We start from the raw sequence: 14,922 nt of genomic DNA on the forward strand, positions 1-14,922 counted from the left end.
AAAGCAGTCGGCTGACACCACACGCTTCGGAAGTCAGCGTGTTCGTCTTCGCCCTCCCGAGTCAGCGCAGGGGTGGGTGGTAGCGGTGAGCTGAGGCTAAAAATAATTGGCTATTCCAAATTGGGAGAAAAATAATTGGCAACGACTAAATTAAAAAAAAAAGTTGCAAATTGCAGGAATGTTTTAGGGTAGCCTTATCTTTTGTTTTAAAATGTGGTCTCTCTTTAGTCCGTCTTCCTAACACTATCAATACTGGCAGAATAGTTGTATGAATAGAACCATAAATAAGGTTCTACAGAATATGGCGTCAATAAAATAAGTACAAACATTATTCTAAAATCATTTCAAATGTTTTAATTAATATACTGTGAACCCAACAACCACACCAGTTTTTAAAGGCATAAAAATGTAACCAATTGCAAGATGGGATAATAGTAATGAATAGTGATCTTCAGTAGGAAACCACCTACCCCATATGCCATTTCCTGTGGGTTGGAAAGAATCTAGTACCCCACTGGCTCAATGTATGGTGTGTTTTGTAGATTAGTTGTGTTTTGATTCACTGGGTGTAACTTATTTCTTAAGGAGGGAACTTGTTCAGAGAGGTACAGTACTTATTTCACTCCATGCCCAGTCCATGGGTAGCAGTGCCTGACAGTCTTGGCTGGTAACTGAACAAGACAAAGACCTGTTTGTATGTCTTAAATAAAAACCATATTTATTAGAAATTTGTTCAGTAATCTGTTATCACCCCTGAAGAGAGCACTGCGCAGTAAAAGGTAGGTTTTTTCAACATTCTACTATTGAACAAAAAAAAGAAAAGAAAACAAAAACAGTATAATAGTCTAATTAGTAACACGGGATGTGGATGTATGATCTGGTGGTCCCTATATTGTTTTCTTTTATGTGAGAAACAAATAGTTAACACATGGACCATGTGTTACCAGTACAAAAGTAACTGTTTATTTATATATAAATTTAATAGTTGTTTTTTTTGTATTTCTTTGATGCACTTGGTACCCACACACATGGAACCATAAACTGTTTCTTGCATGCCATGTGCGCTAAAGTATTTTATATTATTGCTGATACAGTAGGCTACTGTACCACCAAATCTTCAGCAGCTTACAGTACACATCTACAGTTTTTTTAGTGGTTTACTTAACGTTTAAATAATAGTAACCTACTATATAAAGAAAATGTTAGGTCATATTTATGAAGGATACGGTTTTTTGTAAACGAATGTTTGCACCGATATTTCTTCATACTGTAAATGTATTTTGCTTTTGCTAACACCTTAATTCCTCAGTGTGAAGAAAATGAAGGCACCTCTAGCGATTCTTGCTTTCTTGGTTGGATTTCTGGCAATAGATGCGATTCCTTCCAGTCGTCTGTCATGTTACAAGAAGATTTTAAAAGACCGAAACTGCCACAATATCCCTAATGGAATTGAGCCGCTCAGACCCATTGAAAAGACTCTACGGGATCATTTCTGGGAGGGCGAAGGCTGCGAAATCGTTTGCTACTGCAATTTCCGTGAATTACTCTGCTGTCCTAGGTAAGCCAACTTTATCGTCAATAGAGGGAGCACAGGCCAAAACTAAAACGGAATATTCCCTCTGTCCAAACGTGTTGGGTTACACCACCACACAGCCGGCGCCTCATGGCAAGTGACGTGATATTCCCCATAGCACACCACAAAACAGTGGGCGCATTGTACTAACGACTTTATATTTAATTTATGTTCCAGTTCAGTATGCAGTATTCATCTGTATATATATATATATATATATATATATATATATATATATATATACACACACACACACACACACACACACACACACGGGAAAAAAAGAAAACAGAAAGACTATACGTGCCAAAAAAATAAAAAAAACACTGTATTTTTTGTAATTCTATTATTATTGTAAAATGAGTTATTTGGGGGGCATGCGTGAGGGCTCCTCCCCCTACTTCCTTCATACCAATAACATCTGCTAATCCCCTACTTAAACCCCAAGCCTTGCCTTTGCGCTATCTTGCGTTTTTGTTTTCCACCATCCTCCCCTCCTCCCCCCACTGCGCTTCCCTCTTCGGCTGCTCCACCTCTGCAACTGCGCCCTCCTCTGCAACGGTCTCCCTCTTGGGGAAGTGAAGCTCACTTCCCAACCTTAGAAGCCCAGCCGCCGCTGGATTCGTCCTCCGCGAGTCAAGGGGGACCCCGGCCAAATGTAGCTATTACTGTCCTAGCTGTTCCCATTTCTCTCCTCTTGATCCCCCTTAGGGGAATTATCGGTTGCTTCCCAGCCTATCACCACTAGCGAGCGCGATCCACCACCTGGAAGTTACTTATTCCCGGTTCCTTATTTGCGATGTAGTTGACAAAGCAGCGTGTCCTTTTTCTGTGTGTTTTAACTCATTTACACATCTTGCTCAATTAATATATTGGAACTATTTAAAAAATAATCGCTCCTTCTTTAAAAAATAAAACAAAAACGAATATTAATAAATCTGTATCAGCAGCATAACGGTACCCTATATTACCCGCTTGTTTTGCCCCATTTACCCCCTTAGACGACTTGCTCACTAAATATCGAGGTATCCATAGATAGGTTATCACCCCCTCTGCAAAAACACTAAATATTTTAGTGAGCAAGCCGTCTAAGGGGGGTAAATGGGGCATCCAAAGACGTGCCCCATGCGTTCTGTATTGGTTATAATAAGCTACATTTTGGGGTGCTGCTGTTCGTGGGGTACGGCTTGCTCACTAAAATCTTTAGTGTTTTTGCAAAGAGGGAGTTATAACCTATCTAGGGATACCTCGGTATTTAGTGAGCAAGGCGTCTAAGGGGGGTAAAAGGTTGCGAAACAAGCAGGTAAAATTATATAGGGTACCGCTATGCTGCTGATACAGATTTGTTATTAATATATATTAATATATTAATATTTTATTAATTGAGCAAGATGTGTAAGTGAGTTAAAACACACAGAAAAGGGACACGCTGCTTTGTCAACTACATCGCAAATAAGGAACCGGGAATAAGTAACCAACTTCCAGGTGGTCCGCGAGCCAAGGGGAATCACCTTACTCTTCTCTAGGTTATATAAGCACATATCTTTTATTATCAATTCCCGAGGTCTCTTCCTCCGCGCAGCCCTCGATCATGTCTAGTGAATTATTATTATTATTATTATTATTATTATTATTATTATTATTATTATTATGTAATTTTAGTAGACAAGAAATACTAGTATAAAACAGTACCGTTGCACACCTCAAATAATGTTAGGAACACAGTCTCTCATGTAACCAGCTCAATATAACGACCACCCCAATTAAGGTCTTTTCGTTTGCATGAAATAATATTCATTGCAATTCTTGAAACCATGGATGTCCCTGCCACTGAATTAGAACACACTCCATCCCCATTTGGCACGATGATGGTTTCCTCCCACACCTCTCCCCTATGCAATGTAGTGTTCAAACACGTGCCTTGTCACGTGGCTAGAAGCTAAATCCAAGCTGTGGCCTTTCCAGGAAGAAAAAAAAAAAAAAAAAAAAAAAACCATGCCTCGTTTATATATGACCATTTCATCATTCAGTGGCTGTGGAACAACAACCACATACAGGCAGTGAAAAACTAATCTTCCAAGGAGAACTGTTGGTAGATCAGACTGTTTGTCAAATGCATCATGTCTTGGGTTATTCGGAAATCATATAAACAGGCGGACCACCCCACAAGATCAGAAAAGCTAAGAATCTCAACAAGGATTCAAAGCTTGTTTCTAGTATGGGCCAGATAGAAATGCACAAGACAGGAGTTGCATGCATCACAATAATGTGATACGTATTTGAAGCCAGACACTTTAATACTTTCAGAAATGTCTAAATGTTGGGAAACCACAGCATAAATCCTTTATCATTTTACTGTATATAATTTAGTATTCCATACTTTATTTAAACCTTGACTGTGGTGAGGTTGCCCCAACATTTCTAGCTGGCTCCAGCCAAAGACCAGGAGTTCAATCAAACAAAGCACAGCAGTGGTGTAAAATGCTGTTCTATATGTATCCAGAGTACTGTTAAGAAACTCAGTTGGTCTTTATACATAAGTCAAAGTAAACCCATACACATTGGGCAAAGTTTGGGCACTGTGGGGCAATTGGCTATTATGCTGCCCCAACCCCTTTATAACCAATCACTATCCCTAGGTTATATTAATTTATAGCTTCTTGTAGTTTTAGCTATATATATATATATATATATATATATATATATATATATATATATATAACAAACATGGAAACACCAATGTAAAGTCACTTAATAGAGCGTTGGGCCTCTGCGGTATCCCGCTCTGTGGAGTTCTCAGTGGACCGTTTTTGATTAAACTGGCTGCTTGCGCCCCAGGTTAAAATTTGCAGTCAATTGATCTGCAGTTGCTCACCTGTTTTGCCTTGCACTTCGAATTAATGCACCAATATCACGATCCTGGATTATGCGCTTCCTTTGCTGATGATGTCTTTCCCTCAGAGTTCCATGCCGACATCACCTTCGACACCATTGCCCGTGAAACATCAGCAAGTTGAGCTGTCTTGGTCACTGAAGCTGTCAAACGCGCCCCAACAATCACCCCTATTTCAAAGTCACTGAGGTCTCCTATTGCAGCCATACTAACCATAATTATAGACAACCAGGCCTGTCCAGCATTTTTATACATGACCCTAAGCATGCTGGGATGTTATTTGCTTAATTAACGCATGAGATACACCTGTGTGGAAGCCCTTGCTTTCAATATACTTGGTGTCCCTCATTTACCCAGGTGTTTCCATTTTGTTGTCCACTACCTGCACACACACACACATACATACATATACATATATATACACATATATATATATATATATATATATATATATATATATATATATATATATATATATATATATATATATATATATATATATATATATATCAACCTATGTATTTCATTTACAGATTACTGCATTGTGTAAATCAGCAGTCTGAAACTGGAGGAACTTTTTAATGCTTTTTATCATGGCTAATTTACAATCTGTTTCAGGGACATTTTCTTTGGACCGAAGATCTCATTTGTGATTCCCTGCAACAGTCCATAGAGGGATCTGGACAAAATCGACAAACATCAGGATTTAAATCCGGACAGTGAAACAGAAATAGTTTTATCAGTACTGCCTACCAATAACTTTTTAAAACATGTATTGATGTGTAGTGCGATGATACAACAGTATGTTTATAACTTGCTAATTTTTTGTACAACTTCTCAGTATTGGTCACATTAATGTGGGTTCTTTTTGAGGGACAACTATATCATTTCAGGCACAAAAGAAAACTAAGTATATAGTATATCTTTTAATCATTAACAATTATCTAGTGATTATACAGTAGTACTTTAATTACAAAATGTTTCACAAGCCATGGTAGTGGTATAGCGAATGCAGAACTTTTCTGACCTGTTGTTTTTGCAGTTTTAAGTTATGAACTTGTTGTAAAAACCAATTATTATTTTGATTAAAACTGTTATGTTCACTTAAGTAACACTGCTAGAATGTTCCTAAATTACAGGGGTTGAACAAAAATCAGAAACATCTGCCAACACGGTTTACAAGCACAGGAAGTCAGGACAGCACTTATTCAGTCTGCTGGTTTTTTAAATTATTCTGGACAGACGGTTGACCATTCCTTAAAAAAATACTGCCGCATCTTCAAAAAGGGTTTTTTAAGCAAAGTCTGTTTTTTTTCAAAACAGTAGTCTCAGATACAGCCAGAAATGCATGTCATGAATACCACTTACCACACCAAGTAACATATTAAGTTGGGAGGAACTGCCAGTGTTTCTTATTTTTTCATCCCTTTATGTTCAGATCCCATAGTACCACCTCCAGAGTATGATTGTCTATTGACATTTACATTGAGGTAACATAAATGGTGCTTTCTTTGTACTCTATCACTTGAAACCACAATGTCCAATAAAAATCTGTATGCAAGTGCTCTATTAGAGACCAGAACACTTTGGGTGGTTTTGATCACAAGTGGCTATGCGGATTGAGGGCATGTCAGATTCAATTCTAACAAGGAGAACGTTTCTGGATGCTAGATCTATAAATTGCCATTAATGAGTGCAAAATTTCATGTAATTTATGATCACATATCTATCTATGCTAAGCAGATTACCTAAATCTATAACACTGATGACAGTCAGGGCAAAAAATATTTTTACTAAATGTTTGAATATTGTTTTTAAATACTGAATAATTTCCAAAGCTAATAGTAAATTGATTTCATTCTATAAAACTACATATTGTAAATAACCAATTGGTGAGCCAAACTGTAAATGGTTTTCACTTATTTGTGTAATTAAGAACATGTTTATGTATTATAATTATTTAATAAGACATTATACATAATACTACCCAGTGAACTGCATATAAAACACGGTATATTTACAGGTGTGCAGTAAGGTTAGCGGAACGTACAGTATGCCAGGCACTGCAACCCTCACTACATCTGTCTCACAACTAAGAATGGGAGTTTCTGTGTACAAAAACAAAGCAGCCTGAGTTTGTAAACAGGGCGTAATTGATAGATGAAATGGTAGCCGTAGTAGTCCAGAGATGATAGACAAAGAGAAGGAGATGTGATACATTTTATTGGACTAACTAAATAATAATTATTATTCTTCTCTGTCTATAAACAGGGAGTAAAATGGATAATATTGAAAGTATTTTTTTTTTTTTTTTTACTGTTTGACATGAAGCATTCGGTCCCTATTACCCAGAAACCAAAACGACACATGATCACAATATGGCAGGTCCCACAGTGGAGTGGAAAAAAAAAATGCAATCGAAATGGATTATGCAAAATTAGCTGTTACATTGGATTGAACTGATAGTTACATATAAACTCATAGGGGTGCAGTAGAATAGTGAGTATGTCTAGAAACCTTTTGAATTTCATGTAAATTAGTACTCATGTGCAGCTGCATGGAGTTTCTCAAATACTAGGTCACGCAAGTGCTCCCTGGCATTGTTGCACTCTGCAGCGTCTTTGTTGTTTCTGTCTGAGATTGTCTCCAAAGATACAGTAACATATTACTGTTTCACACTGTCTCTACTGCTTTCTACTTTCAACCTCTACTGCTCCGTAGGTATATATATTCTGATTTAATGTGTCTGGCTCTGATTCTCTGCTCTTCAAAACAGTAAATTCAAGGTGGTCTGGATGCAACATCACTGCATGTCTCATTAAATTGATTAGCTCGTTAGTCAGATAAATTACAACATAAATTCTGATCCCTTTAACATTTTTGATAAATATATTATCTAGAAATTATAAAGATTTGATCATTATAAAATGTACTATTTGTCGCCGATATAAAACAGAACATCGGAGAAAAGGGTTTTCACATATAATAAGCTGTCTCTTCAAGGATGTCTTGTAATGATGGAAACTGAACTACACAGCCGATATGTTTGTACATTTCGTTTCAGTTTAACTGTATCTTTTCTGCATTAAAACAGTGGTACCCACCTGAAAAGAAATAGTGAAGCGAGTTTAGGACAACATGCTGAGCGGCACGTTGGAAATCCTATGTATGTCTAATGTGGAAAAGATACTAAAAGAAATAACATAAATAAGTTACACATACATATCTGCAAAAATAAAATTCCACTTATTGAATAAAAATTGACTGTAAAACAAGGTGAAAAGTCTTAAAGTTTAGCGTATGATTAAAATATATATACAGTGCCTTGCAAAAGTATTCAGACCCCTGACCAATTCTCTCATATTACTGAATTACAAATGGTACATTGAAATTTCGTTCTGTTTGATATTCTATTTTAAAACACTGAAACTCAAAATAAATTATTGTAAGGTGACATTGGTTTTATGTTGAGAAATATTTTTAAGAAAAATAAAAAACTGAAATATCTTGCTTGCATAAGTATTCAACCCCTGTGCTGTGGAAGCTCCCAGTTTACACCGATGAAAGAAATTGCCCTAACGAGGACACAATTACCTTACCATTGGCCTCCACCTGTGAACCATTAAAGTTGCTGTCACATTTTCTGGATAAAAACCCCACTGTTGGAAGGATCATTGGTCAGGCTGTGAATCTGAAGGAAAATGAAGACCAAAGAGCAGTCTACAGAAGTTAGAGATAAAGTAATACAAATGCATAGATTAGGGAAAGGGTACAAAATAATATCCAAGTGTTTGGATATCCCAGTGAGCACAGTTGGATCAATAGCCAGGAAGTGGAAGCTGCATCACACCACCCAGGCACTGCCAAGAAAAGGCCGTCCATCAAAACTCAGCGCTCAAACAAGAAGGAGACTTGTGAGAGAAGCCACAGAGAGGCCAACAATCACTTTGAAGGAGCTACAGAGTTCAGTGGCTGGGAGTGGAGTAATGGTGCACCAGTCAACCATATCAAGAGCTCTGCATAACACTGGCCTGTATGGGAGGGTGGCAAGAAAGAAGCCGTTACTCAAAAAGTACCATCTGAAAGCATGTCTGGAGTTTGCCAGAAAGCATGAGAGTGACCCAGCTGCGATGTGGGAAAAGGTTTTGTGGTCAGATGAGACCAAGATAGAGCTTTTTGGCCAAAACTCAAAGCGCTATGTGTGGCGCAAACCTAACACTGCCCATGCCTCAAGACACACCATCCCTACAGTGAAATATGGTGGTGGCAGCATCATGTTGTGGGGATGCTTCTCATCAGCAGGGACTGGGCATCTTGTTAAAACTGAAGGAAGAATGGATGGAGCAAAATACAGGGAAATACTGCAAGAGAACCTGCTTCAGTCAGCTAAAAAACTGAAGCTTGGGAGGAAATTCACCTTTCAGCAGGACAATGATCCCAAGCACAAGGCCAAAGCAACATTGGAGTGGCTCAAGAACAAAAAGGTGAATGTCCTACAGTGGCCCAGTCAAAGTCCTGATCTCAATCCCATTGAGAATCTGTGGCACTATTTGAAAATTGCGGTCCACAAGCGTCGTCCAACCAACATGAACAACCTGGATCAAATCTGCCAAGAAGAATGGGCCAAAATCACTCCGACACTGTGTGCAAAGCTGGTACATACTTAGCCCAAAAGACTTAAAGCTGTTATTGGAGCAAAAGGTGGCTCTACCAAATATTAATGTGTGGGGGTTGAATACTTATGCAAGCAAGATATTTCAGTTTTTTTTTTTTTCTTAAAAATATTTCCCAACATAAAACCAATGTCACCTTACAATAATTGATTTTGAGTTTCAGTGTTTTAAAATAAAATATCAAACAAAACGAAATTTCAATGACCATTTGTAATTCAGTAATATGAGGGAATTGGTCAGGGGTCTGAATACTTTTGCAAGGCACTGTGTATGTGTATATATATATATCATATTTAACTAATGAATGCAATTGTCCTTCAGGTCATGCTCTTCTCATTTTTTACTGTGCAGAGGAAATATGTTAGGGTTTCCTTCTCATCCGCTGGTATTGTCCTAAAGTGGCAGCCAATTGCCTGTTAAAGAAAAATTAATGACATCATTTATTACCAAAAAAAACCCCTTCCAATTTAATCTTTAATTATCCAACAAAAACCACAATAAACAACATAATACATCATAGTTGGATAAATAGTAATATTTACACTGTGCAATACGTTTAAAAAAGAAACATAGGTATAGTATAAAATACAACATGCGGGGGCTCCCCGAGTGGCGCATCCAGTAAAAGCACTCGCTACAGTGCAGGATGCGCTCTATAGCCTGGACGTCGCGAGTTCGAGTCCAGGCTATTCCACAGCTGACCGTGGACGGGAGCTTCCAGGGGGCGGCGCTCAATTGGCCGAGCGTCGCCCGGGGGTAGGGAGGGTTAGGTCGGCCAGGGTGTCCTCGGCTCACCGCGCACCAGCGACCCCTGTAGTCTAGCCGGGCGCCTGCGGGCTTGCCTGTAAGCTGCCCAGAGCTGCGTTGTCCTCCGACGCTGTAGCTCTGAGGCGGCTGCACGGTGAGTTCGCAGTGTGTAAAGAAGCGGGCGGCTGACGGCACACGCTTCGGAGGACAGCGTGTGTTCATCTTCGCCCCTCCCGAGTCAGCCCAGGGGTGGTAGCGGTGAGCTGAGCCTAAACAAATAATTGGGCATTTCAAATTGAGGAGAAAATAATAAAAAACTAATTGGCAACGACTAAAAAAAAAAAAAATACAACTCTATGTAGGCTACAATGAAAACATACTACTGCAAAAAAAATAATTATGAATGACAACTGTTCCATGTTAATGTCATTGAAATACATCACTAAATAAATAAAACATTTTTTTTTAAAAACATGCAAGAAGCAAAGTAATTGCCATGGCATACCTCTACTAGTTGTGCTTTGTTTAGTCCGGGCCTGGTCTGTAATTTGAAGTGTCTCTTGTACCGCCTCAGTGTGTTTACTTGTAACTGGAACAAGTCAACCTACAAAACAGAAGAATGGTAAAGTGGAAATTAAAGAACAAATATCATGTCCATACAAGTTATTACAATACCTAGAAGATGTATTTGACCTTGCTGTGCTATTTCTTATCTTCCCAGATAAATTGAAATAACTTCCAGTGCTTTTTTGGGATTATGAACTGCATCTGTAAACTGCGATCTATCCTGAAGCTTGGTCGTATGTTTACCTGAAGTCATGTGCAGTAGTGTCACCTGGGAGGAAGTAATTCAATGAACTACCAGTTTTAGATATGTTTTATTTTTGTATTTTTTACACCATTAAACCAGCATTTTATAATGCTGGTTTAATTTTAAAAACGTTAATTGTATACAGTAAATCAAATACCAAGGCAGGTCTGCTTGTGAGCGGAGGGTCATTCTTTCTTTATGTTACGATAATGTTGCTATAATAGAAACAAAAGATCATCGCGATCTCTGAAAAACATCCCTAAAAGTATCTTTTTGTATATTGTGACAGCAAGAAATAAAATTGAACAACATTTCACCTTTCTTTCCTTTTTTTACATAAATGTGTATTGTTTCTTTATTATTATTTGGGCTATAACTGAATAATAACTGTCGCCTGTGTAGACATGATAGTTTATATTTTATTTTGCCCATATTTATCCTTTTATTCTTGGCTGTGATTAGGACCATGGGTCTTGAAAACATATCTCTTAATAAATAATTTGCAAATGTTTAACACAAACATGATTTTAAGAACGTATATCATTACTAGTGATTTTAGAAAAAAGCTAACCAGTTTAATTTTCCTCCACTGATAAGGTCTCAGTACTTGAATTGTACTTCTATTGCAGTGAGCAGAAAAAATCTCGAATCCTGCAGTCTTTTGAAAACAAGACTTTTTTTTATTTCAAGTTCAACTTTGATGGCTGGAATTTTATTTCTGGGATCTAAATCCTGAAGGATGTGCTCAGATAATCCAACAAGAGAGCATGTCTCTCCGAAATGGGAAAAAGACAGCATAGAAACTTTTTTAAAGTAAGGTCAAATTGTTTAGAATTGAAAAGGAATGCATGTACTACACTATGATACTAGATCTTTGAGGCAACAGAATTACAAAAAAAAACCCCACACATTTAAAAAATAAATAATGCTTAACAACAAGTTTTGGAAATATAAATGCACCTGTATATAAACAAAAGTATAGTGAACAAATAATGAGACTGACGCATAATTCCAAGTCCTGTTGTTTAGTGGTACCTACTGTATAATTCCCACAACTTTGAAATGTTGAAAGTATCAAGCATCTCTGCTTTAGTAAAACTCGGGTTTGGTTGTAACCTAATAAAACAAATCCAATACTATCAAAACAAACAAAAACAGTAAAAATAGCAAGTATCAGAGAAGAACATATTAAATCCAAGAACAATCAGGCTTCTGTTTAGCAGCACATATTCAAGATTACAGCAAACCAATTCGCACAACCATTAGAAATCCCTGCTACGGTACCTCTGGGGAATGAGAGTCAAGGTCAGGTGAATCCCCTCCATCCTCATCATCACTGCCCTTCCTCCGCCTTTTATTTCTTACACTCTGAATTAGGCTTTTGTGAAAATCACAAATATAAAGATGCCTAGCCTGGAGGGGAAAAACATATATTACATTTAGAAAGTAAGAGACTTTATTTTTTATAAATGTTAGCATAGGTAGAATTTGGAAAAACGTATGAAAAACACATTTTCATTCTGCCAATGGTGCTGGGCTTACAGGGTCTGGCTCAGCAAGCAAAAGCAACTTTCATTTGTCCCACTCTCATTCCATTTGTAAGAAGTAGCCTAGCCCATTAGGTAATGAACCATTAACAATGAATTGTATTTAACAAAATACATTAAAAAAAATAACTTTTTTGCACTTTCATTTGCTACATAGGTCTCAAATGTGCCATTTACTGTAGGTTAAAGAAAGTTAGCAGTTTCTACACCCTATTCTCTGGATATCTGTTACACTTATACTTCCTAGGTTATTTGGCCTCAGCGATGTTATCTGGGCCAAAACATGTTACTGGCTGACAGCATGCAGCATGACAGCTAGTTTATTTTGACAGGAAAGAAACCATTGAAGGGATGGGGCCAATCTAACCCTCCAGGTGAAATGACCAAGCAACTACAACACTAACTGAAAGCACAGCTTGCATAGTACAATAAACAAGAACAACAATGTGTTTCTTTCAAAACTGCACATCTGAGATCCATATGGTAGTGCACATCAGTTGACTGCCCCGTGATCTAGTTTCTGGGCACAAACTGCAGGTACATGTATTGTTTATTCCAGTGTCCACACTAATGTATGTTTCAGATTTTCAAAAAGTGTTTTCTTAAAAGCCAAGGCATTTAAATGCATGAATCTATTCAAACATGTTGTTAAAATATAAATAACAATGGTTTGTAGAAGCTAAACTTTGATATAAGCAAACATTTTTCCAATCACATCTCTAGATTAGAACCATAAAAAGATACAACTGCTGCAGTTACCTCTGGGCTACAGTACCAACGGGCTACAGTACCAACGGGCTACAGTACCAACTGTTCTGTTTTATATGGAAAAGGCAGTTACCATACAGTAGTAACTTTCCAAACTAGGAAGACAACCAAACAGCTAAACATTATACAGTATCTGCTTTAATTGAAATAACACAATGGACTAATGCAAATATGCATATAATTCTTCTTATTATTATTATTTATTTCTTAGCAGACACCCTTATCCAGGGCAACTTACAATTGTTACAAGATATCACATTATTATTTTACATACAATTACCCATTTATACAGATGGGTTTTTACTGGAGCAATCTAGGTAAAGTAACTTGCTCAAGGGTACAGCAGCAGTGTCCCCCACATGGAATTGAACCCACGACCCTCCGGTCAAGAGTCCAGAGCCCGAACCACTACTCCACACTGCTGCCCTATTAGACAGTATTCCTGTTACAGACAGTGACTACAGTAAAACCTGTATTAATCTGTGACCCTTTGTGTACAGTACATGCATCATTAATTGTTTGTGAGATTTGGCTTATGGAAAACAAATATGGCAGTAAATTGGTTAACTGTTATTGGCTAATGGCTAGGTAGAAAAAAAAAGGTTAATACTATGGTGAGATTAAAACAATGAGGCAGTGTAAGGTTATTTATTAGCTTTATTAGGTCATAGGTCAAAGGGTACTACTAGACGCATTCCCATAAAATTAAAAAATGTAAGTTGCCATCTCAATGGGTTTATGAGATAACAGATAGTTAAACATACTTGTTGCATAGTGGGTCAGATTCTCAATTTGACTGCAAAAGATCTAGTGTTTCTACAGTACTCCAAAGTCTCTTATGCAGTACACTCTCAGGAGTACCCTTTTTTGACATGTTTGTTTACATTCCTCAAAATCACTTTCCCCCTTGATTACTACGTTACCCTTTTTGAGAAAAAGATATACTTCTGCTATATGTGAAAGTAGAAAATAATACATTTGCTCAAGCTTTGCAAGGTTGTGACTCACAGTCTTTGAAAACTGTAAAACCGTGTTTTCCATATATTTTAAAATGAACTTGTGATCCGTGAAACATAGTTTCGACATGTTGTACAGCACTTACACTTTTGTCGACAACTAGATTCATTCTCATCTTCTGGGAGATGCTTTTCTGTATTCTTTTGCTGAAGCTGGCATTTCCTGCGGGTTTCTTACACCTCTCTCCTTCCTCCTCCAGACAGCACAGCTGCCCTAAGCTTGGACCTCCAGCAATAAAGCCTTCGACCCTCTCGTCTTCCGTATAGCTATTCATTACTTCAAACAGTTAATATGTGTAAAAAAAAAAAAAAAAAAAGAAATGTCATTATATATTTCTGAAAACTGCTAAAGTAACCAATCTGGTTTACAATTTATTTATTTATTTGCTTGTTTGTTTTGTTTCTTCCTTATTTTAGATGTAGGATCGCATTCTTGATATCAGTTTCACGTTCTGCAGTTGTCACGTGCAGAAAACAATTAAATCGAGATACTGCTGCACGGCATTTTAATTCCCCAATTTCTGCGTTATTTATGTTATGTTCTTTAATTTAAACAGGACTATTACAAAAAGTCAATCTAAAAAAAAAAAAAAAAATCAAACCTTTGATGCAAATGTCCTCCGGCGTAATGCAACGTGAAATCTAACTTTTATGAACTACAAAACAACATAGAAAACAGTGCATCTATCCTAGATATACTAAGTTATTTCTGGATTAGTTTGCATTTTGTTACAAGAAACATCGATTTTACTTATTTCCTCTCCTGAAAATACTTCTTCAAGGGCAGTTTAAATTAAATGTTGCCAATAAGGAAATCCTGTAGAACCATCACACACACACACACACACACGAAGTTTCAGTGCGCATGATTTTAGTTAACGGTAGGAACTGTGG

At 37.3% G+C, this 14,922-nt stretch overlaps 1 protein-coding gene across 2 annotated transcripts; it reads right to left on the reverse strand.

Moving 5' to 3' along the window:
* Positions 1 to 5,931: 5,931 nt before the first annotated feature.
* On the reverse strand, positions 5,932 to 14,865 carry LOC117409453 (histone deacetylase complex subunit SAP30-like). 2 transcript variants are annotated; one of them, XM_034015542.3, is made up of 5 exons: positions 14,631 to 14,863; positions 14,115 to 14,305; positions 11,982 to 12,110; positions 10,392 to 10,490; positions 5,932 to 9,552 (listed from the first exon to the last, which is right to left on the reverse strand). In XM_034015542.3, exons 2-5 carry the CDS (start codon positions 14,301 to 14,303, stop codon positions 9,457 to 9,459), a joined length of 513 nt encoding a protein of 170 aa, XP_033871433.3. In that variant the 5' UTR covers positions 14,304 to 14,305; positions 14,631 to 14,863; the 3' UTR covers positions 5,932 to 9,456. The 2 variants fall into 2 exon arrangements, with proteins under 2 accessions (XP_033871433.3, XP_058855019.1); XM_058999036.1 differs by lacking the exon at positions 5,932 to 9,552 and adding an exon at positions 9,571 to 10,155 and having other exon boundaries at positions 14,631 to 14,865.
* Between the last annotated feature and the right edge of the window lie 57 nt (positions 14,866 to 14,922).

Source organism: Acipenser ruthenus, chromosome 2 (genome assembly GCF_902713425.1).
Source record: "Acipenser ruthenus chromosome 2, fAciRut3.2 maternal haplotype, whole genome shotgun sequence".
NCBI classification, from domain to species: domain Eukaryota; kingdom Metazoa; phylum Chordata; class Actinopteri; order Acipenseriformes; family Acipenseridae; genus Acipenser; species Acipenser ruthenus.

Bases quoted from the DNA above. Each gene is read 5' to 3' on its own strand.
- LOC117409453 (XM_034015542.3), bottom strand. From the start codon at position 14,303: ATGAATAGCTATACGGAAGACGAGAGGGTCGAAGGCTTTATTGCTGGA. The intron at 10,491-11,981 runs GTACCGTAGCAG...TCTGTTTTGTAG, and splicing joins TTGACTCTCATTCCCCAGAG to GTTGACTTGTTCCAGTTACA. The intron at 9,553-10,391 runs GTATGCCATGGC...TTTCTTTAACAG, and splicing joins ACAAAGCACAACTAGTAGAG to GCAATTGGCTGCCACTTTAG.